At 40.4% G+C, this 25,000-nt stretch overlaps 1 protein-coding gene across 2 annotated transcripts in view; it reads right to left on the minus strand.

Moving 5' to 3' along the window:
* tanc1a (tetratricopeptide repeat, ankyrin repeat and coiled-coil containing 1a) overlaps positions 1-25,000 on the minus strand; it is a 163,048-nt gene that overhangs the window by 48,837 nt on the left and 89,211 nt on the right. For both annotated transcript variants that reach the window (XM_061887613.1, XM_061887612.1), the window contains exons 7-8: positions 24,788-25,000; positions 10,065-10,231 (exon numbers count right to left, since the gene is read on the minus strand). The exon at positions 24,788-25,000 is cut by the window's right edge and continues 19 nt beyond it. In XM_061887613.1, the coding sequence (XP_061743597.1) occupies positions 10,065-10,231; positions 24,788-25,000 (380 nt within the window). The remainder of the gene's footprint in view (positions 1-10,064; positions 10,232-24,787) is intronic.

Consider the following 25,000-nt stretch of genomic DNA (forward strand, 5'->3'; position numbering starts at 1 on the left):
TAGTGAGCACACTGGGAGAAGGCGTCAGACCATACTTGCCAACCTTAAGACCTCTGATTTCGAGAGGTGGGGGGCGTGGTTTGGAGCGGGGCGTGGTTAAGAGGGGAGGAGTATATTTACAGCTACAATTCACCAAGTCAAGCATTTTATACACATATATATATATATATATATATATATATATATATATATATATATATATATATATATATATATATATATATATATATATTGTTCCGCCTATCCGAGGTCGGGTCGCGGGGGCAGCAGCCTAAGCGACCTAATGTGCCGCTAAAATAGTCCGTCTGAGTTAGCGCTCATAATAACATCACTCATATTAGCTTCATTTTCAGGTCAATGGTCACATGTGTCTAATAGTGATCTATATTTATATAGCGCTTTTCTCTAGTGACTCAATGCGCTTTACATAGTGAAACCCAATATCTAAGTTACATTTAAAGCAGTGTGGGTGGCACTGGGAGCAGGTGGGTAAAGTGTCTTGCCCAAGGACACAACGGCAGTGACTAGGGTGGCGAAAGAGGGAATCGAACCTGCAACCCCCAAGTTGCTGGCACGGCCACTCTACCAACCGAGCTATACCAATAGCAGGTGAGAGATGCGTGAATTATAATCTAGAATTTACTTTAAGCAAGTTTGTGACCAAACAGATTTAGCTGTGTGTCAACAATAGCAGCGCATGCTAGCATTAGCTCACTGCTATCAATACGCTGCTAAAATAGTCGATCTGCGGTAGCACTTATAATAACAATATCACCCATATTTGCTTCATTTTCAGGTCAGGCCACATTTGTCTACTGATGCATGATTTATAATCTAGAATTTACTTTTAGCAAGTTTGAGACCAAGCAGAAGCATTAGCTCACTGCTATCAATGCGCCGCTAAAATAGTCCATCTGCGTTAGCACTTATAATAACAATATCACTCAAATTTGCTTCATTTTCAGGTCAGGCCACATTTGTCTACTGATGCATGATTTATAATCTAGAATTGACTTTTAGCAAGTTTGAGACCAAGCAGAAGCATTAGCTCACTGCTATCATTGCGCTGCTAAAATAGTCCATCTGCGGTAGCACTTATAACAATATCATTCATATTTGCTTCATTTTCAGGTCCATGGCCACATGTGTCTACTAGCAGGTGAGAGATGCATGAATTAAAATGTAGAATTTACTTTTAGCAAGTTTGAGACCAAGCAGAAGCATTAGCTCACTGCTATCAATACGCCGCTAAAATAGTCCGTCTGCGTTAGCGCTTATAATAACAATATCACTCATATTTGCTTCATTTTCAGGTCAGGCCACATTTGTCTACTGATGCATGATTTATAATCTAGAATTTACTTTTAGCTAGTTTGAGACCAAGCAGAAGCATTAGCTCACTGCTATCAATGCGCCGCTAAAATAGTGCGTCTGCGTTAGCACTTATAATAACAATATCACTCATATTTGCTTCATTTTCAGGTCAGGCCACATTTGTCTACTGATGCATGATTTATAATCTAGAATTTACTTTTAGCTAGTTTGAGACCAAGCAGAAGCATTAGCTCACTGCTATCAATGCGCCGCTAAAATAGTGCGTCTGCGTTAGCACTTATAATAACAATATTACTCATATTTGCTTCATTTTCAGGTCAGGCCACATTTGTCTACTGATGCATGATTTATAATCTAGAATTGACTTTTAGCAAGTTTGAGACCAAGCAGAAGCATTAGCGTACTGCTATCAATGCGCCGCTAAAATAGTCCGTCTGCGTTAGCGCTTATAATAACAATATCACTCATATTTGCTTCATTTTCAGGTCAGGCCACATTTGTCTGCTGATGCATGATTTATAATCTAGAATTTACTTTTAGCAAGTTTGAGACCAAGCAGAAGCATTAGCTCACTGCTATCAATGCGCCGCTAAAATAGTCCATCTGCGTTAGCATTTATAATAACAATATCACTCATATTTGCTTCATTTTCAGGTCTATGGCCACATGTGTCTACTAGTAGGTGAGATATGTGCGAATTCTGATTTAGACTTTACTTTTAGCAAGTTTGAGACCGAGCAGAAGTAGCCGTGTGTCAACAATAGTGTAAGCTAGCATTAGCTCACTGCTATCAATGCGCCGCTAAAATAGTCCTTCAACATTAGCGCTTATAATAATCAAAATAGTATCAATCTCACAGAGATTCCCGAGTTATTTTGAGAGATAACGAGGAAGTCAGTCACGTGATGTAGAGGAGGAAACACAGATCCATTCCCCATCGACAACAATGCTAATCAAGCATACTTTGTGAGAGCCAACAGCGATTACTTTGGGAAAAATCATATTATATTTTTGAGTTCGAACACAATGAGGATGAGCAGTACGTTTTAGAAGCCGAGTGCTCAACGGATGTAGCTTTATTGTGACACTATAGCATTAGCAACATTGCTAGGTGCTAATTGATTTATTGAGACTTTTATTAGTAGATTTCACAGTACAGTACATATTCCGCACAATTGACCACTAAATGGTAACACCCCAATAAGTTTTTCAACTTGTTTAAGTCGGGGTCCACGTTAATCAATTCATGCTAAACATACGAATAAAACAAAACAAATATTTACTGTAATATTTCCACTCTCACAGAGATGTCAACCGACGGGACGCTCACATAATTCTGTTTAGATGAAGATGCAATCCTCACAAAGGGTTAAAAAACAAAGTTGTCTATTTCACCATCTCGGAGTATGTGAAAGTGGAACAGGTTGTGGGTCCATGGCCACATTTGTCTACTAGCAGGTGAGAGATGCTTTAATTATAATCTAGAATTTACTTTTAGCTAGTTTGAGACCAAGCAGAAGTAGCTGTGCGTAAGCTAGCATTAGCTCACTGCTATCAATGCACCGCTAAAATAGTCCGTCAACGTTAGCACTTAACAAATAACAATATCACTCATATTTGCTTCATTTTCAAGTCAGGACATGTAAATTGAGTCTTGTTGGTACTTTCTGGATGTTTGTAGAGAGTTTAATGAGAGGACCCTCCAACTGTTGATGTAATTACTAAGATATTTATTTACCATTTAGAATGCATAATCAAATAAAAACATGTGTTTTTGTCTTCCATAATGATTGGGAATGGTAAAGAGCACATCTCTGTAATTTTTGCGTATTTCCAGTATGACTACCCTAATAATATGGTCAGAGTGCAGAAGTGTTACTACAGTGACTGATTTTGTGGCATTTTGTGATGTTTAGACTGTATTTTCATATACTTTGCAGATTTTTAAATATGATTGGATATGGTTTAATGCAGTGGCCCCAAGGCCATTACCGATCCATGTCACATTTGCTACAGAAACAATTATTAATTTATAAATGACCTCATTTTCTCTCAGACTTAACTTTTGCCTGTCCCACTAAACACCCCAATAACCTTGTTAAGAGACATACATTACAACTCATTTGCTATAGTAAATTAATATCAGAATAATTGTATATAATTATCACATAACTGGTTTTCTTGCAGTTCAAGTTGCTCTGCGTGAAGACCGGTAGCCCTGGTTACTATCTACTTGTGCTCACAAAGCTGTCCTTGTTCTTATCAAGCAAAGGCGGACAGCTTGTAAATCTCCACGGTGCACCTAGCCGTAGAAGTGTATGTTTTTCAGATCTGGACAGCCACAGGAAGGGCCTTATCAGGATCTGAAGTCTCAAAGAAGATAAGACGGACGAGCAGAGAAGGAGGCAAACCTGACAACGCTACAAGCACCTTTTGTTTTAACTGTTTATGAACCAGTGCTGGGCTGTTGCATAATGTGACCCCCTGTACATGGGACAATAGTCATTAATGGACATATAAAATGTCGACGTGCCAGATTGTAGCCAAAGGCTAATTTATCATGCTCATTTTTTTGCTGTTTTTATCTGCCACATGTAAAAAGCTGGTTGGTGAAAACAATGCATATATTAAAGCGGTCCCTGGTTTAATGGATACAATGAAACACAAATAAACATATGAAGTCAACTTGTTTTCCCACTCTACTGCTACAAACCCCGTTTCCATATGAGTTGGGAAATTGTGTTAGATGTAAATATAAACAGAATACAATGATTTGCAAATCCTTTTCAACCCATATTCAGTTGAATATGCTACAAAGACAACATATTTGATGTTCAAACTCATAAACATTTTTTTTTTGTGCAAATAATCATTAACTTTAGAATTTGATGCCAGCAACACGTGACAAAGAAGTTGGGAAAGGTGGCAATAAATACCGATAAAGTTGAGGAATGCTCATCAAACACTTATTTGGAACATCCCACAGGTGTGCAGGCTAATTGGAAACAGGTGGGTGCCATGATTGGCTATAAAAACAGCTTCCCAAAAAATGCTCAGTCTTTCACAAGAAAGGATGGGGCGAGGTACACCCCTTTGTCCACAACTGCGTGAGCAAATAGTCAAACAGTTTAAGAACAACCTTTCTCAAAGTGCAATTGCAAGAAATTTATTGATTTCAACATCTACGCTCCATAATATCATCAAAAGGTTCAGAAAATCTGGAGAAAACACTCCATGTAAGCGGCATGGCTGGAAACCAACATTGAATGACCGTGACCTTCGATCCCTCAGACGGCACTGTATCAAAAACCCACATCAATCTCTAAAGGATATCACCACATGGGTTCAGGAACACTTCAGAAAACCACTGTCACTAAATACAGTTGGTCGCTACATCTGTAAGTGCAAGTTAAAGCTCTACTATGTAAAGCGAAAGCCACTTATCAACAACATCCAGAAAGGCCGCCGGCTTCTGTGGGCCCCGAGATCATCAGAAGATCAAAGATAATACCTTCTGGAGGTAAATTCTGTGGTCAGATGAAACACAAATGGAGCTGTTTGGCCACAATACTCAGCAATATGTTTGGAGGAGAAATCATGGCCACCAGCAGCTAGAGCGATTTGGACCGAGTAAGCGACAATTTCTCCATTAATTTGAGCGAGGATGAAAGATTTGTGGATGAGGATAGTGAGAGTGAAGGACTTAAAAAAAAAAAAAAAGGCCAGGGCAGTGAGAGCGATTCAGATGTTATTAGACACATTTACTAGGATAATTCTGGAAAATCCCTTATCTGCCTATCATGTTACTAGTGTTTTAGTGAGATTATATGGTACCTGAAAGTCGGAGGGGTGTGGCCACGGGTGTGGTGACCGCCAGTGTCTTCGGTGGGAGGATTTAATAGTCCGCAGTTGCAGGAGGACGCAAGCTCCGCTTATAACTACGGTAAGAGCCAACTTATTACCACCATTTTCTCACCGAAACCTGCCGGTGTCACGTGGGGGTCGCATTTTAATGCGGGATCGTTCCTCCAACGCAAACATAGACACTCCGGACAACAACTAAAAGGTAAGAATGATTTAATAACAAAACACTGGTACAAAAACAGACGAAAAGAAACGCGTGGCGAAAGCACAGAAGCTAATGCTAACACTAGCACAGGATCAGGTAACAAGAAATCTAGAATTACCAACGAAACAGTTGCATATCGCAAACAAGGGACCAAGACCGACTGACGGGACAAGGCAGGCTTAAATAAGGAAGTAATTAACAAAAACAGGTGTGCGTCTGGAACCCTCAGCAGGTGAAATTAATATGTTGCCATGGTGACCAAACTGACTCACAAAAAGGTACACAAACAACAAAGGGAGTCCAAACTAACAGAAAATAACTAAACTAAACATGATCCAGACTACGGATCATGACAGCCGGTTGACATGTGGTCGGGAACCATTTTCGCTTGACCGCTCGTTCCATATTAAAGCTTCACCTTCGGGAATTTTAAACAATGAAACACCGGCTGTGTTTGTGTGGCTAAAGGCTAAAAGCTTCCCACCTACATCTTTCTTCTTTGACGTCTCCATTATTAATTGAACAAATTGCAAAAGATTCAGCAACACAGATGTGTAATTATGTGATTAAAGCAGACTACTTATAGCTTGGATCGGGCTGGAAAATAATGTCCGCTATAACCCGAGACGTCAACACGACATTTCGCCGAAAAATTTAAAATTGCATTTTATTAAATTAAAGTGGCCTTATTGGCATGTGTTGCAATGTTAATATTTCATCATTGATATATAAACTATCAGACTGCGTGGTCGGTAGTAGTGGCTTTCAGTAGGCCTTTAACATTGCTGTACGTATACTTTTGACCCTCACATTTTCAGTAGAGCCATAATAAATTCATAAAAGAAGCAAACTTCATGAATGTTTTTTGTGAGCAACAAGTATGTGCTCCAATCACTACATCACACACAAATTAAGAGTTGTAGAAATGATTGGAAACTCAAGACAGCCATGACATCATCCATCCATTTTCTACCGCTTATTCCCTTTGAGGTCACTGGGGGCGCTGGCGCCTATCTCAGCTACAATCGGGCGGAAGGCGGCGTACACCCTGGACAAGTCGCCACCTCAAGCAGAGGTGGGTAGAGTAGCCAGAAATTGTACTCAAGTAAGAGTACTGTTACTTTAGAGATGTATTACTCAAGTAAAAGTAAGGAGTAGTCACCCAAATATTTACTTGAGTAAAAGTAAAAAGTATGTTGTGAAAAAACTACTCAAGTACTGAGTAACTGATGAGTAACTTGATTGTTTAATGATTACGGCAACAAATAATGCACAAAAACATAAAAATAGCAATGAGCAAATTCAGAGCCAGGAATATCTCTTAAGCAACTAAAACAATAATATATATTAAACAATAGTACATTAAAATAAGGCACATTGAGCCACAATAACTTAACAGCACCATAGGCTCAGTAGGCATTGATTGATTGATTGATAGAAACTTGTATTATTAGATAACACAGTACAGTACATATTTTGTACAATTGACCACTAAATGGTAACACCCCAATAAGTTTGTCAACGTTTATCAATTACTTAATAAATGACCAAGTCGAGGTCATCTATCTCATATATACATACACACACATATCATATATACATATATGTGTATATATATATATATATATATATACAAACATTTATGTATACGTATATAATTTATATTTATTTATTTTGCAGTTTTTGTTGACATGTTAAAGGTGTTTTAATGAATATTACAAGCATGTTTAACATATAGATTCCTATCTTTCATGAAGACAAGAATATAAGTTGGTGTATTACCTGATTCTGATGACTTGCATTGATTGGAATCAGACAGTATAGTGCTGATAACGTCCACGTTTTCAAATGGAGGAGAAAAAAAGTTCCTCTTTTCCGTCTAATACCACATGAAAGTCGTTGGTTTTCGGCATCTTATTTGTCCAGCTTCCATATTCGTTTTTATACACTTTACAAGAAATACATTGGCGGCAAACTCCGTAGCTTGCTAGCTTGTTTGCGCTGGCTTTCGGACACTCTTATTTTGTTAGCGCAGGCGCGATAGTGCGGCACTTTTATTGTGAAGACAGGAACTGTGCGATCAGTCTTTAGGCTTCTGACGGGAAGTACGGTTGAAATAAAAAGTGTCTTTTTTCCTTTACACTTTTGATTGATTGATTGAAACTTGTATTAGTAGATTGCACAGTACAGTACATATTCCGTACAATTGACCACTAAATGGTAACACCCCAATAAGGTTTTCAACTTGTTTAACCCTTCTATTATGTTGGAAAAAATGACATTGATTATGTTGCGGGTCGTTTGCACCCATACTGTGTATATGCACTCAAAACAGTCAAGAAAACAGGTTAAACCAATAACAATTTTATTTTAGGTTATATAAACATTTAGAAAAGTGACATATAATACATTTTTTATTCCAATTGTATTATGTTAAGGGTAAATTTGACCCATTTCAGTTTTTGTGTTGATCAAAGTACTGGTTATCCTTTCTTTTTCTTGCGGAAATCTGGTGACTTTTCCTCATCTAGGGTCATGAACTGGTGTGTAAATCTGGACACTTTGTTGTGTAGTGGAATGTTTGTGGAGAGTTTTAATGTGGGTAAATAGCTGTTCAGATCCAAAAATAAATATGTCTCCTTCATGTACTTTTTACTTTGATGTACAATTGTTTGTATTTTGATTGTCTCTGAGACCCAGAGCCAGGTGTGTGAAGAGAGGGAACTTTCTCACACTTGTCCTTGTCTCCTCAGCTGTCATCCTTCTGGAGCTCATTTTGGTGAGTTTGTCAAAGAGATGACATGAGAACAGTGACAAGGACAAGTGTGAGAAAGTTCCCTCTCTTCACACACCTGGCTCTGGGTCTCAGAGGGAATCAAAATACAAACAATTGTACATCAAAGTAAAAAGTACATCAAAGAGACTTGTCTATTTTGGCTATTTACCCACATAAAAGTGTCTGGGTCAAAATGACCCGCAACATCATCGTTGTATAAAAACTCTGCAAGACATTCCACTACACAACAAAGTGTCCAGATTTTACACACCAGTTCATGACCCTAGATGAGGAAAAGTCACCAAATTTCAGCAAGAAAAAGAAAGGATAACCAGTACTTTGATAAACACAAAAACTGAAATGGGTCAAATTGACCCTCAACATAATATAAGGGTTAAGTCGGGTCAAGTGACCACCTGGCTCTGTTTGATTGGTCCAACATCACCAGTGACTGCATTTGATTGGTGAAACGCAGGCATGCGTAGATCCTACTTTGAAAAACCAAAACAAACATTAACAAATCGATAAAAAAAAAGTAGCGAGCTGAGTGTAGATAAATGGAGCGGAGTAAAAGTAGCGTTTCTTCTCTATAAATATACTCAATATATATATATATATATATGCTGCTTTAATGTCTTTAATGTCCTCTGTGTTCTTTGATGTTTCATGTTTCCCTCTTACACACATGGAAGAGGGATGTGTACTATGGCTATGAGTTGTTCTTTTCCCTTGGCCTCAGTCTGCACCCCCACTCCAGGGCCTAGGCTAAGACCGATTTTTTAAATGTATTTTATTATTATTATTTTTTTAATTTTAATCTTCTATTTTTTTTTCTCTCCCCCCCTTGTTTACCTGTATGTCATCTTTTTTGTAAGGGGCGCTGGAAGCCGGCAGACCCGTCAGCGATCCTGTTCTGTCTCCCTGTAATGTTCGTCTGATCTTGAATGGGATTGTGCTGAAAATTGTAATTTTCCTGAAGGAACTCTCCTGACGGAATAAATAAAGTACTATCTAATCTATCTAATCTCTAATCTAATCAAGTAAAAGTAAAAGTATGTTGCATAAAAACTACTCGTAGAAGTACAACGTATCCCAAAAGTTACTCAAGTAAATGTAACGGAGTAAATGTAGCGCGTTACTACCCACCTCTGACCTCAAGCCATGACATCATGTTCTTTACAAGTGTATCTACACTTTTGATGGCCACTGTATATGCTGACTTTGGGCAAGAGGCACCAAACAAGGCCAGGACTAGGGATGCATCGATTAATCGGTAACCGAATATATTCGGCCGAATATGGCAAAAAAAAGCCACATTCGGCCTTCGGTGGAATGAGTTAAAAACAAGGCCGAATAGTGGCGTGTGACGCAATTTTTTGACGCGGTGACGCAATCAACCAACGTGCAATGACGCAGTGACGTTGGGATATGTTGTGTACCTGTATAAGTGTATGAGGTTACAAGCACACACTTATTTGAGATTTACTTGAGCCTTCTGTTTACATTATTAGCATATCTACTGTGGCTAAGCAGACTTTTGCCAAAAGGACAATAATTCATTTGTTGTGGGTTTATCCACTTTATTTTTTTGGGGAATGCATGTTTTGTTTGAAGGCCTAATATAAATGTAAAACTTTGTGCTTTTTTTGAAAAGCAAAGGCTACTGGATTATTAAAAAAATGTCAATATTCAATAAAAAATTACTTTATTTGAAAAACATGTCTAAATATTTATTCTAGGCTATTTATGCAATATTAAAAAAATGTGAAAAACTGCATTCATTATTCGGTATTCGGCCAAGTGTTTAAATTTTATTCGGCTTCGGCCACAAATTTTCATTTCGGTGCATCCCTAGCCAGGACGCAAAGAGGAGTGCGGACTCACCACCAGGCCGGTCCTCACGGTGACCACCAACTTGAGCCAGAGCGGGAATCGAGCGACTATCTTGGTGATGAAGGTGGCGATGGTGTCCCCGTAGTCCGGCTTGTGGAATTCGGCCTCATTGAGACTGTCCACCAAGATGATGTAGTCTTCCTCAGGCAGCCTCCGCTCTGATGTGGGGGAGAGAAAGACATTGCATGAGGAAACAAAACAAAGTTTATACAGTCAGTGTCCTGAGACCTGCTCTACAAAACTTGCACAAAACAGCATGTTTCTGCACGTGTGTGATTCATAAAAACACAATTTGGCATGGAAATGTTGCATAGATCATGTTTTACACAACATCTTCTGACCGTTTCTTTAGGGGTCGCCATTATTTACGTGCCTCCACTTTGACTGTGTCTTCTCCTCGCCATCTCTGTTGTAACTTTAGCCCATCCATAGCGAGTCTACTGACATATATACAAACCCTGTTTCCATATGAGTTGGGAAATTGTGTTAGATGTAAATATAAACGGAATACAATGATTTGCAAATCCTTTTCAAGCCATATTCAGTTGAATATGCTACAAAGACAACATATTTGATGTTCAAACTGAAGTTGAAGTTGGGAAAGGTGTCAATAAATACTGATAAAGTTGAACAATGCTCATCAAACACTTATTTGGAACATCCCACAGGCTTGTTGGGAACAGGTGGGTGCCATGATTGGCTATAAAAACAGCTTCCCAAAAAATGCTCAGTCTTTCACAAGAAAGGATGGGGCGAGGTACACCCCTTTGTCCACAACTGCGTGAGCAAATAGTCAAACAGTTTAAGAACAACCTTTCTCAAAGTGCAATTGCAAGAAATTTAGGGATTTCAACATCTACGCTCCATAATATCATCCTAAGGTTCAGAGAATCTGGAGAAATCACTCCACGTTGAATGACCGTGACCTTCGATCCCTCAGACGGCACTGTATCAAAACCCGACATCAATCTCTAAAAGATATCACCGCATGGGCTCAGGAACACTTCAGGAAACCACTGTGACTAAATACAGTTGGTCGCTACATCTGTAAGTGCAAGTTAAAGCTCTACTATGCAAAGCGAAAGTCATTTATCAACAACATCCAGAAACGCCGCCGGCTTCTCTGGGCCCGAGATCATCTAATATGGACTGATGCAAAGTGGAAAAGTGTTCTATGGTCTGACGAGACCACATTTCAATTTTTTTTTTTGAAATATTCGAAATCGTGTCATCCGAACCGAAGGTGATGCGAAGCATCCAGACTGTTATCGACGCAAAGTTGAAAAGCCAGCATGTGTGATGGTATGGGGGTGCATTAGTACCCAAGGCATGGGTAACTTACACATCTGTGAAGGCACCATTAATGCTGAATGGTCCATACAGGTTTTGGAGCAACATATGCTGCTATCTAAGCGCCGTCTTTTTCATGGACGCCCCTGCTTATTTCAGCAAGACAATGACAAGCCACATTCAGCACGTGTTACAACAGCGTGGCTTTGTAGCAAAAGAGTGCGGGTACTTTCCTGGCCCACCTGCAGTCCAGACCTGTCTCCCATGGAAAATGTGTGAAGCGTAAAATAGGACAGCGGAAACCCCGGACTGTTGAACGACTGAATCTCTACATAAAACAAGAATGGGAAAGAATTCCACTTTTAAAGCTTCAACAATTAGTTTCCTCAGTTCCCAAACGTTTATTGAGTGTTGTTAAAAGAAAAGGTGATGTAACACAGTGGTGAACATGCCCTTTCCCAACTACTTTGGCACGAGTTGCAGCCATGAAATTCTAAGTTAATTATTATTTGCAAAAAAAAAAGAAAATTTGACCAAATTTCATGTCTTTGTAGTGCATTCAACTGAATATGGGTTGAAAAGGATTTCCAAATCATTATATTCCGTTTATATTTACAGCCAACACAATTTCCCAACTCATATGGAAACGGGGTTTGTATAAGTCCCGGGTCCAGTGGACCCGGACATCTTATATGTAATAGAAATGTGTAGGTGTGGGTCCTTAAATATGTATTTTGATATATGTTCTTCACAGAAAAAGAGCCAAAGTCAGTGAGTCTCCGTTTGAAAAATTATTTAATTGTATAATTTTTCTTTTAATGAGAAATGACAACGGGTCCCACAGACCTGAACACAACACAAGTGTATAACAACTGCATCATGGAAACATTATTTTACAAGTGGGTTGAATTATCTACAGTAAATCAAGTTGGTTCAACATGGTTAATGGTCTGCATTCATACAGCACTTACACAATACCCAAACATTATATACACACACACACACACACACACACACACACACACACACACACAGTTAAAGCGTGTACACGTGAGGTAGGAGAAGGCGTAAGAGGGCTGGATGTACTGTGTCAAACATGGCATCCTCTCTTGTAAATGTTGCTAACAGCCCCTTTAAGGCCTTCATTTTCGCAAAATGCATTTAATTTTCTTTAAATGCTTTTTAATGAGCCGTGGAATCCCTGTGTGGGGAAAACGGTGATATTGATTCTAGCCCACATCCTGGCTGGTGGCCATTGTTGTCTGTTATCAGCAAACAAGACATATCCATCATGGGGCAGCAGTCAAGAGACAGGAGGCTTCTTCATTCTTTCCCTCTCACCTGCTTGATAGAGATGGAGGAGACGCAGCAGTCCTTTGCTCTGATAACACATCAATCTACTGTATCGTAACAACTGCATCATAACTGGATCACAACAACGGCATCATATTTGTATCAAAATTGCATCTTAACTGGATCATAACAACGTATAACTATCATAACAACTGTGTCATAACGATCATAACAACTGCATCATACTTGTATAATAATGCATCATAACAACTGTATCATAACTACATCATAACAGTATCATTTCAACTGTATCATAACAATCGTGTCATAACTACATCATAACAACTGTATCATAACTGCATCATAACAACTGTGTCATAACTACATCATAACAACTGTATCATAACTGCATCATTACAACTGTATCATAACAACTGTATCATGAGTGAATCATTACTGCATCATAACGGTATCATAACTACATCATAACAACTGCATCATTACAACTGTATCATTACTGTATTATAACTGCATCATAACTACATCATAACAACTGCATCATAACTGTATCATAACAACTGTGTCATAACTACATCATAACAACTGCATCATAACTATCATTTCAACTGTATCATAACAACTGTATCATAACTGTATCATTACAACTGTATCATAACAACTGTGTCATAACGACATCATAACAACTGCATCATAACTATCATTTCAACTGTATCATAACAACTGTATCATAACTGTATCATTACAACTGTATCATAACAACTGTGTCATAACTACATCATAACAACTGCATCATAACTATCATTTCAACTGTATCATAACAACTGCATCATAACTGTATCATTACAACTGTATCATAACAACTGTATCATTACAACTGTATCATAACAACTGTGTCATAACAACTGTGTCATAACGACATCATAACTGCATTATAACTGTATCATAACAACTGTATCATAACTATAAAAAAAACTGCATCAAAAATGTATCAAAACAACTGCATCATAACGGTATTATTACAACTGCATAATTTCAACTGTATCATAACAGAATCATAACTGTATCATTACAACTGCATCATAACAACTGTATAATAAGTATCATTACAACTGCATCATAACAACTGTATCATAACTGTATCAAAACAACTGCATCACAACTGTATTATTACAACTGCATCATAACTGTATCAAAACAACTGCATCATAAATGTATTACAACTGCATCATAACAACTGTATCATAACTGTATCAAAACAACTGCATCATAACTGTATTATTACAAATGCATCATAAGAAATGCATCATAACTGTATTATTACAACTGCCTCATAACAATTGTATCATAACTATCAAAACAACTGCATCATAACTGTATCATAAGAACTGTATCGTTACAACTGCATCATAACTGTATCAAAACAACTGCATCATAACAACTGTATCATAACTGTATCAAAACAACTGCATCATAACTGTATTATTACAACTGCATCATAACAACTGTATCATAACTGTATTATTACAACTGCATCATAACAACTGTATCACAACAACTGCATCATAACAACAGCATCATAACTGTATCATTACAACGGCATCATAACAACTGTATGATTACAACTGCATCATAGGGACGGCGCGGCGCAGTGGGAGAGTGGCCGTGCGCAACCCGAGGGTCGCTGGTTCAAATCCCACCTAGAACCAACCTCGTCACGTCCGTTGTGTCCTGAGCAAGACACTTCACCCTTGCTCCTGATGGGTGCTAGTTGGCGCCTTGCATGGCAGCTCCCTCCATCAGTGTGTGAATGTGTGTGTGAATGGGTAAATGTGGAAGTAGTGTCAAAGCGCTTTGAGTACCTTGAAGGTAGAAAAGCGCTATACAAGTACAACCCATTTACAACTGTATCATAACTGTATCAAAACAACTGCATAATAACTGTATTATTACAACTGCATCATAACTGTATCAAAACAACTGCATCATAAATGTATTATTACAACTGCATCATAACAACTGTTATCATAACTGTATCAAAACAACTGCATCATAACTGTATTATTACAACTGCATCATAAGAAATGCATCATAACTGTATCGAAACAACTGCATCATAACTGTATTATTACAACTGCATAATTACAACTGTATCATAACAGAATCATAACTGTATCATTACAACTGCATCATAACAACTGTATAATAAGTATCATTACAACTGCATCATAACAACTGTATCATAACTGTATCAAAACAACTGCATCACAACTGTATTATTACAACTGCATCATAACTGTATCAAAACAACTGCATCATAAATGTATTACAACTGCATCATAACAACTGTATCATAACTGTATCAAAACAACTGCATCATAACTGTATTATTACAAATGCATCATAAGAAATGCATCATAACTGTATTATTACAACTGCCTCATAACAATTGTATCATAACTATCAAAACAACTGCATCATAACTGTATCATAAGAACTGTATCGTTACAACTGCATCATAACTGTATCAAAACAACTGCATCATAACAACTGTATCATAACTGTATCAAAACAACTGCATCATAACTGTATTATTACAACTGCATCATAACAACTGTATCATAACTGTATTATTACAACTGCATCATAACAACTGCATCATAACAACAGCATCATAACTGTATCATTACAACGGCATCATAACAACTGTATGATTACAACTGCATCATAGCAACTGTATCATAACTGTATCAAAACAACTGCATAATAACTATTATTACAACTGCATCATAGCTGTATCAAAACAACTGCATCATAAATGTATTATTACAACTGCATCATAACAACTGTTATCATAACTGTATCAAAACAACTGCATCATAACTGTATTATTACAACTGCATCATAAGAAATGCATCATAACTGTATCGAAACAACTGCATCATAACTGTATTATTACAACTGCCTCATAACAACTGTATCATAACTGTATTATTACAACTATATCCTAACAACTGTATCATAACAACTGCATCATAACTGTATCATAACAACTGCATCATAACTGTATCAAAACAACTGCATCATAACTGTATCATTACAAATGCATCAAACAACTGTATGATAACAACTGTATCATAACAACAGCATCATAACTGTATCATTACAACTGCAACATAAATGTATCAAAACTATCAAAACAACTGCATCATAACTGTATTATTACAACAGCATCATAACAACAGCATCACAACAACTGATTCCATAACAACTGCATCATAACAACTGTATCATACCTGCATCATAACAGCTGTATCATAACAACTGAAACATAACAACTGCATCATAACTGTATCATAACTGTATCATAACTGTATCATAACAACAGCATCATAACAACTGCATCAAAACTGTATCATAACTGAAACATAACAACTGCATCATAACTGTATCATAACAACTGTATCATAACTGTATCATAACAACAGCATCATAACGACATCATCATAACAACTGTATCATAACAACTGCATCATAACAACTATATCATAACTGTATCATAACTGAAACATAACAACTGCATCATAACAACTGTATCATAACTGTATCATAACAACAGCATCATAACAACTGTATCATAACAACTGCATCATAACGACATCATCATAACAACTGTATCATAACAACTGCATAATAACAACTATATCATAACTGTATCATAACTGAAACATAACAACTGCATCATAACTGTATCATAACAACTGTATCATAACTGTATCATAACAACAGCATCATAACAACTGTATCATAACAACTGCATCATAACGACATCATCATAACAACTGTATCATAACAACTGCATAATAACTATATCATAACTGTATCATAACTGAAACATAACAACTGCATCATAACTGTATCATAACAACTGTATCATAACAACAGCATCATAACAACTGTATCATAACAACTGTATCCTAACAACTGCATCATAACGACATCGTCATAACAACTGTATCATAACAACTGCATCATAACAACTATATCATAACTGTATCATAACTGAAACATAACAACTGCATCATAACTGTATCATAACAACTGTATCATAACTGTATCATAACAACAGCATCATAACAACTGTATCATAACAACTGCATAATAACAACTATATCATAACTGTATCATAACTGTATCATAACAACTGTATCATAACAACAGCATCATAACAACTGCATCATAACGACATCATCATAACAACTGTATCATAACAACTGCATCACTTTATACAGAGCCTCCCTTGGACTACTTCATACACAGCCTCCCTTGGACTACTTCATACAGAGCCTCCCTTGGACTACTTCATACACAGCCTCCCTTGGACTACTTCATACAGAGCCTCTCTTGGACTACTTCATACAGAGCCTTCCTTGGACTACTTCATACACAGCCTCCCTTGGACTACTTCATACACAGCCTCCCTTAGACTACTTCATACAGAGCCTCCCTTGGACTACTTCATACACAGCCTCCCCTGGACTACTTCATACACAGCCTCCCTTGGACTACTTCATACACAGCCTCCCTTGGACTACTTCATACACAGCCTCCCTTGGACTACTTCATACAGAGCCTCCCTTAGACTACTTCATACACAGCCTCCCTTGGACTACTTCATACAAATCCTCCCTTGGACTACTTCATACAAATCCTCCCTTGGACTACTTCATACACAGCCTCCCTTAGACTACTTCATACACAGCCTCCCTTGGACTACTTCATACAGAGCCTCTCTTGGACTACATCATACACAGCCTCTCTTGGACTACTTCATACAGAGCCTACCGTGGACTACTTCATACAGAGCCTCCCTTAGACTACTTCATACACAGCCTCCCTTAGACTACTTCATACAGAGCCTCCCTTGGACTACTTCATACACAGCCTCCCTTGGACCACTTCATACACAGCCTCCCTTGGACTACTTCATACACAGGCTCCCTTGGACTACATCATACACAGCCTCTCTTGGACTACTTCATACAAATCCTCCCTTGGACTACTTCATACACAGGCTCCCTTGGACTACATCATACACAGCCTCTCTTGGACTACTTCATAAAGAGCCTACCGTGGACTACTTCATACAGAGCCTCCCTTGGACTACTTCATACACAGCCTCCCTTGGACTACTTCATACACAGCCTCCCTTGGACTACTTCATACACAGCCTCCCTTGGACTACTTCATACACAGTCTCCCTTAGACTACTCCATACACAGTCTCCCTTAGACTACTTCATACACAGCCTCCCTTGGACTACTCCATACACAGCCTCCCTTGGACTACTTCATACACAGCCTCCCTTGGACTACTTCATACACAGCCTCCCTTGGACTACTTCATACACAGCCTCCCTTGGACTACTTCATACACAGTCTCCCTTAGACTACTCCATACACAGTCTCCCTTAGACTACTTCATACACAGCCTCCCTTGGACTACTTCATACACAGCCTCCCTTGGACTACTTCATACACAGTCTCCCTTAGACTACTCCATACACAGTCTCCCTTAGACTACTTCATACACAGTCTCCCTTAGACTACTCCATACACAGTCTCCCTTAGACTACTCCATACACAGCCTCCCTTAGACTACTTCATACACAGCCTCCCTTGGACTACTTCATACACAGCCTCCCTTGGACTACTTCATACACAGCCTCCCTTAGACTACTTCATACACAGCCTCCCTTGGACCACTTCATACACAGCCTCCCTTAGACTACTTCATACACAGTCTCCCTTAGACTACTTCATACACAGCCTCCCTTGGACTACTTCATACACAGCCTCCCTTAGACTACTTCATACACAGCCTCCCTTGGACCACTTCATACACAGCCTCCCTTAGACTACTTCATACACAGCCTCCCTTAGACTACTTCATACACAGCCTCCCTTGGACCACTTCATACACAGCCTCCCTTAGACTACTTCATACACAGTCTCCCTTAGACTACTTCATACACAGCCTCCCTTGGACTACTTCATACACAGCCTCCCTTGGACTACTTCATACACAGCCTTCCTTGGACTACTCCATACACAGCCTCCCTTAGACTACTTCATACACAGCCTCCCTTGGACTACTTCATACACAGCCTCCCTTGGACTACTTCATACACAGCCTCCCTTGGACTACTTCATACACAGTCTCCCTTAGACTACTCCATACAGAGCCTCCCTTAGACTACTTCATACAAATCCTCCCTTGGACTACTTCATACACAGCCTCCCTTAGACTACTTCATACAGAGCCTCCCTTGGACTACTTCATACACAGCCTCCCTTGGACTACTTCGTACAGAGCCTCCCTTGGACTACTTCATACAGAGCCTCCCTTGGACTACTTCATACAGAGCCTCCCTTGGACTACTTCATACACAGCCTCCCTTAGACTACTTCATACAGAGCCTCCCTTGGACTACTTCATACACAGCCTCCCTTAGACTACTTCATACACAGTCTCCCTTAGACTACTCCATACAGAGCCTCCCTTAGACTACTTCATACAAATCCTCCCTTGGACTACTTCATACACAGCCTCCCTTAGACTACTTCATACAGAGCCTCCCTTGGACTACTTCATACAGAGCCTCCCTTGGACTACTTCATACAGAGCCTCTCTTGGACTACTTCATACAGAGCCTCTCTTGGACTACTTCATACACAGCCTCCCTTGGACTACTTCATACAGAGCCTCCCTTGGACTACTTCATACAGAGCCTCCCTTGGACTACTTCATACACAGCCTCCCTTGGACTACTTCATACACAGCCTCCCTTGGACTACTTCATACACAGCCTCCCTTGGACTACTTCATACACAGCCTCCCTTGGACTACTTCATACAGAGCCTCCCTTGGACTACTTCATACACAGCCTCCCTTGGACTACTTCATATACAGCCTCCCTTGGACTACTTCATACACAGCCTCCCTTGGACTACTTCATACACAGCCTCCCTTAGACTACTTCATACACAGCCTCCCTTGGACTACTTCATACACAGCCTCCCTTGGACTACTTCATACACAGCCTCCCTTGGACTACTTCATACAGAGCCTCCCTTGGACTACTTCATACAGAGCCTCCCTTGGACTACTTCATACACAGCCTCCCTTGGACTACTTCATACAGAGCCTCCCTTGGACTACTTCATACACAGCCTCCCTTGGACTACTTCATACACAGCCTCCCTTGGACTACTTCATACAGAGCCTCCCTTGGACTACTTCATACACAGCCTCCCTTGGACTACTTCATACAGAGCCTCCCTTGGACTACTTCATACAGAGCCTCCCTTGGACTACTTCATACACAGCCTCCCTTGGACTACTTCATACAGAGCCTCCCTTGGACTACTTCATACACAGCCTCCCTTGGACTACTTCATACACAGCCTCCCTTGGACTACTTCATACAGAGCCTCCCTTGGACTACTTCATACACAGCCTCCCTTGGACTACTTCATACACAGCCTCCCTTGGACTACTTCATACAGAGCCTCCCTTGGACTACTTCATACACAGCCTCCCTTGGACTACTTCATACAGAGCCTCCCTTGGACTACTTCATACAGAGCCTCCCTTGGACTACTTCATACACAGCCTCCCTTGGACTACTTCATACAGAGCCTCCCTTGGACTACTTCATACACAGCCTCCCTTGGACTACTTCATACACAGCCTCCCTTGGACTACATCATACAGAGCCTCCCTTAGACTACTTCATACAGAGCCTCCCTTGGACTACTTCATACAGAGACTTCCTGATTGCACAGACAGGGAAGCAGAGACCATCTGTTACAAAAATGTCACTCATTAAAATGTACGGCGCTCGTTAAACTTCATTATCTCATTTATCTTGTGGGTAGAACAAAAGAATCAAGTTTTTTTAAACGGCTCTCCTTTGGAGCCAATTGTTATGCACAAATAAAGTGAGAGCAATGAACCAAGCTATGTGTCGTACTTAAAAGAAACTTAACAGCAATTAGATTCACTTTTTAAATTCAATAATAAACATGACTTCTATGTTTTCATGATCATAAATTGCTTTATTTTTTAATGTGGATTCTCTTTTCTGTTCCATTGTTCTGATATGTAATAGTTCACCAGATAATTATACCAATTTTGTAACCACTTTTTTTAATCCTACTTTTTATTACAGATGTCCGATAATGGCTTTTTTAACGATATCTAATATTCCAATATTGTCCAACTCTTAATTACCGATATCAACCGATACGATATATACAGGGGTGGGATGAACACATTATTACGCCTCATTTTGTTGTGATGCCCGCTGGATGCATTAAACAATGTGACAAGGTTTTCCAAAATAAAAGAACTCAAGTTATGGCAAAAAGTGCCAACATGGTACTGCCAAAGTGCATTATTTTATTTAACATGCCTCAAAACAGCAGCTCGCAATTTGGGACATTCTCTCCCTGAGAAAGCATGAGGAGGTCGAGGTGGGCGGGGTTGAGGTGGGGGTGTAAATTGTAGCGTCTCGAAGAGTTAGTGCTGCAAGGGATTCTGGGTATTTGTTCTGTTGTGTTTACGTTCTGTTACGGCGCAGATGTTCTCCCTTGTTTGGTGTGGGTTCACAGTGTGGCGCATATTTGTAACAGTGTTAAATGTTAGGAACTCGCATGGCTGCAGTTGCGTGTCCCCGATGATGCAAGAATCCAGGAGAGTTGAGTGAAGGTAAGAAAATAATTTAATACTCATAAGAAACAGAAATAAACATGAAGCAGTCTTGCGTAGTAAATTCTCCAACATAGATTTTAACTTCGAGCACTGAGGAGTGCTCGGGTGAAACATAAAAAGACCTATGTTGATTGACAGCAGCTGAGGACCACTGCCAATCAACGGCGAGTGTGACAAAAACAGTGCTCAGCGGAGTAAACAGGAAGTACAACAAAATAAGAGCACTGAACAGGAAATAAAGTACAAAACACGAAAAACTATCAGAAATTAAGTGACAGATTGTCACATTAAAGGCCTACTGAAAGCCACTACTAGCGACCACGCAGTCTGATAGTTTATATATCAATGATGAAATATTAACATTGCAACACATGCCAATACGGCCAGGTTAGTTTACTAAAATGCAATTTTAAATTTCGCGCCGAACTATCCTGCTGAAACGTCTCGGTATGACCACGCGTGCGCGTGAAGTCACACATTACAGAGGACATTTTGTTCCAGCATCGTTCCCAGCTATAAGTCGTCTGTTTTCATCGCATAATTCCACAGTATTATGGACATCGGTGTTGCTAAATCTTTTGCAATTTGTTCAATGAATAATGGAGACGTCAAAGAAGAAAGCTGTAGGTGGGAAGCGGTGTATTGCGGCCGCCTTTAGCAACACAAACACAGCCGGTGTTTCCTTGTTTACATTCCCGAAAGATGACGGTGAAGCTTTACTGTGGAACAGAGCGGTCAAGTGAACACGGTTGGATTGGACCACACACACAAAGTACAGTGTCTTATGCAGCGATCATTTTGAAAGATCGTGTTTCGAAGAGGGTCCCTTGCGAAGGGCACAGATGGGCATCGCCACCACCCGTCGACTGGTGCTGAAGAAAGGTGCGGGGTCGACAAGTTGTACAGGTACGACCATATAATCTCAATAAAACACTAGTAACACAATAAGCATATATTTTCAAGTATTTCTTATATATATATATATATATATATACATATATATATATAGGGCTTCACGGTGGCAGAGCGGTTAGTGCGTCTGCTTCACAATACGAAGGTCCTGCAGTCCTGGGTTCAATTCCAGGCTGAGGATCTTTCTGTGTGGAGTTTGCATGTTCTCCCCGTGAATGCGTGGGTTCCCTCCAGGTACTCCGGCTTCCTCCCACCTCCAAAGACATGCACCTGGGGATAGGTTGATTGGCAACACTAAATTGGCCCTAGTGTGTGAATGCGGTCCTCTCCAATGTTTCTCATAGTCATTGTCACCAACGTCCCACTGGGGTGAGTTTTTCCTTGCCCTTATGTGGGCTCTGTACCGCGGTGGTCGTTGTGGCTTGCGCAGCCCTTTGAGACACTTGTGATTTAGGGCTTGTAGAGAGGCGGAGCCGGCGAACGAGCAGCAGGGCAGGGCATGCTGGAGCCCGGCCCAAGATGGCGGCGGCGAGGAGGCGGAGGATGCGGTCGAGCGGAGAAACGGCCGTGCCGGGAGCGACGCCGCAGTCAGGTGCAGGTGTGTGGATCGCGCACCGGTACACAATTAACTTATTTCCTCGCCGTGTATAAAAGGGGAGAAGGAGTAGGAGAACCCGCAGCAGTACCTGACGAGCGAAAACAACAGAGAGTAAGACGACGACGACGAGGGCGGCTGAAAAGCAACCGAATAGCGAACAGCAGAGAAGGGGCTGAAAAGCGACCAAACCTGAAGACAAGTTGTTATTGAAAAATAAAGCGACTCAAACTTGCTCGAAAGCAATGTCCTTCCTTGATGGTCCGTGGAACCCGCACGACGACAGCAAGCAACCGTCACAGGGCTATATAAATAAACATTGATTGATTGATTGATTAGAGTCTCCTTTTCAGGTTGTAGAAGACGCTAAAGGCAGTGCCTTTAAGGCACGCCCCCAATATTGTTGTCCGGGTAGAATTCGGGAGAATGGTTGCCCTGGGAGATATTCGGGAGGGGCACTGAAACTTGTGAGTCTCCCGGGAAAATCGGGAGGGTTGGCAAGTATGGATCGTACACATCAATTTATTGTTATCATTATATGTGTGAAGAAGGAGCTTTTCTCACCTGTTTTGAAAATGTTTCATCATAATTATTTTGCAGAATAATACTTTACAAAAATGGGTTCAAGCCCTGCGATGATGTGGCGACTTGTACAGAGTGTGCCCCGCCTTTCGCCAAAATGCAGCTGAGATAGGCTCCAGCGACCCCCCCGTGGATGGAAAAATGGGTTCAATTCGAGACTGGATTCTGAATTGAATCATCACCCCAGAAATGGGAATCGGATGAAATGGTCAGGTGTCCAAAGAGTCACACCCCTGGGAAATATGGCTCCGCCTTTTCTAATGTTTACAATGAAAACACACCAAACTATCGCCAATATTTCAGAATAACTCCCACCAATTGAGTAACATTTGTGTACTTTTTATTATCTTGACGCACATCTTCTCTTTTAAGTGATTGTTTCTTTGATTTAAAAGACTCCGGCTTATTAGTGATTCCTAGAGCCCAAAAAAAGTCTGCGGGCTATAGAGCGTTTTCCGTTCGGGCTCCAGTACTCTGGAATGCCCTCCCGGTAACAGTTCGAGATGCTACCTCAGTAAAAGCATTTAAGTCTCACCTTAAAACTCATCTGTATACTCTAGCCTTTAAATAGACCTCCTTTTTTGACCAGTTGATCTGCCGCTTCTTTTCTTTCTCCTATGTCCCCCCCTCCCTTGTGGAGGGGGTCCGGTCCGATGACCATGGATGAAGTACTGGCTGTCCAGAGTCGAGACCCAGGATGGACCGCTCGCCTGTATCGGTTGGGGACATCTCTACGCTGCTGATCCGCCTCCGCTTGAGATGGTCTCCTGTGGACGGGATCTCGCTGCTGTCTTGGATCCGCTTGAACTGAACTCTCGCAGCTGTGTTGGAGACACTATGGATTGAACTTTCACAGTATCATGTTAGACCCGCTCGACATCCATTGCTTTTGGTCCCCTAGAGGGGGGGGGGGTTGCCCACATCTGAGGTCCTCTCCAAGGTTTCTCATAGTCAGCATTGTCACTGGCGTCCCACTGGATGTGAATTCTCCCTGCCCACTGGGTGTGAGTTTTCCTTGCCCTTTTGTGGGTTCTTCCGAGGATGTTGTAGTCGTAATGATTTGTGCAGTCCTTTGAGACATTTGTGATTTGGGGCTATATAAATAAACATTGATTGATTGATTGATTGATTGATTGAAAAAAATAATAATAACAAACCAGTTTTTATGAACGGCTCTTTGAAAGGAAGAGCTCCTCCAGTCCTTCCAAGGAGTCATAAATCCATCGCGTCACGAGTACGACTTGCTTACCTTTGCGCAGGCTGGCCAGGGGCTCCAGGACACCTTTCCGGAAGGCAGCGACGGGGTCCTGGACGCAGGAGCGCAGACTGAGCGAGTTCTGCAGGTGAGGTTCTTGGACCAGCAGCTCCCTGTAGGAGGCCAGCTGTGGCGCTCTGGCCAGCAGGGCGGCGACGCTGTGAACAAACTCTGGCACCAGGCAGGTGTAGGTGTTGTCCGCCTGGC

Source organism: Nerophis ophidion, linkage group LG25, assembly GCF_033978795.1.
Source record: "Nerophis ophidion isolate RoL-2023_Sa linkage group LG25, RoL_Noph_v1.0, whole genome shotgun sequence".
Taxonomy (NCBI): Eukaryota; Metazoa; Chordata; class Actinopteri; order Syngnathiformes; family Syngnathidae; genus Nerophis; species Nerophis ophidion.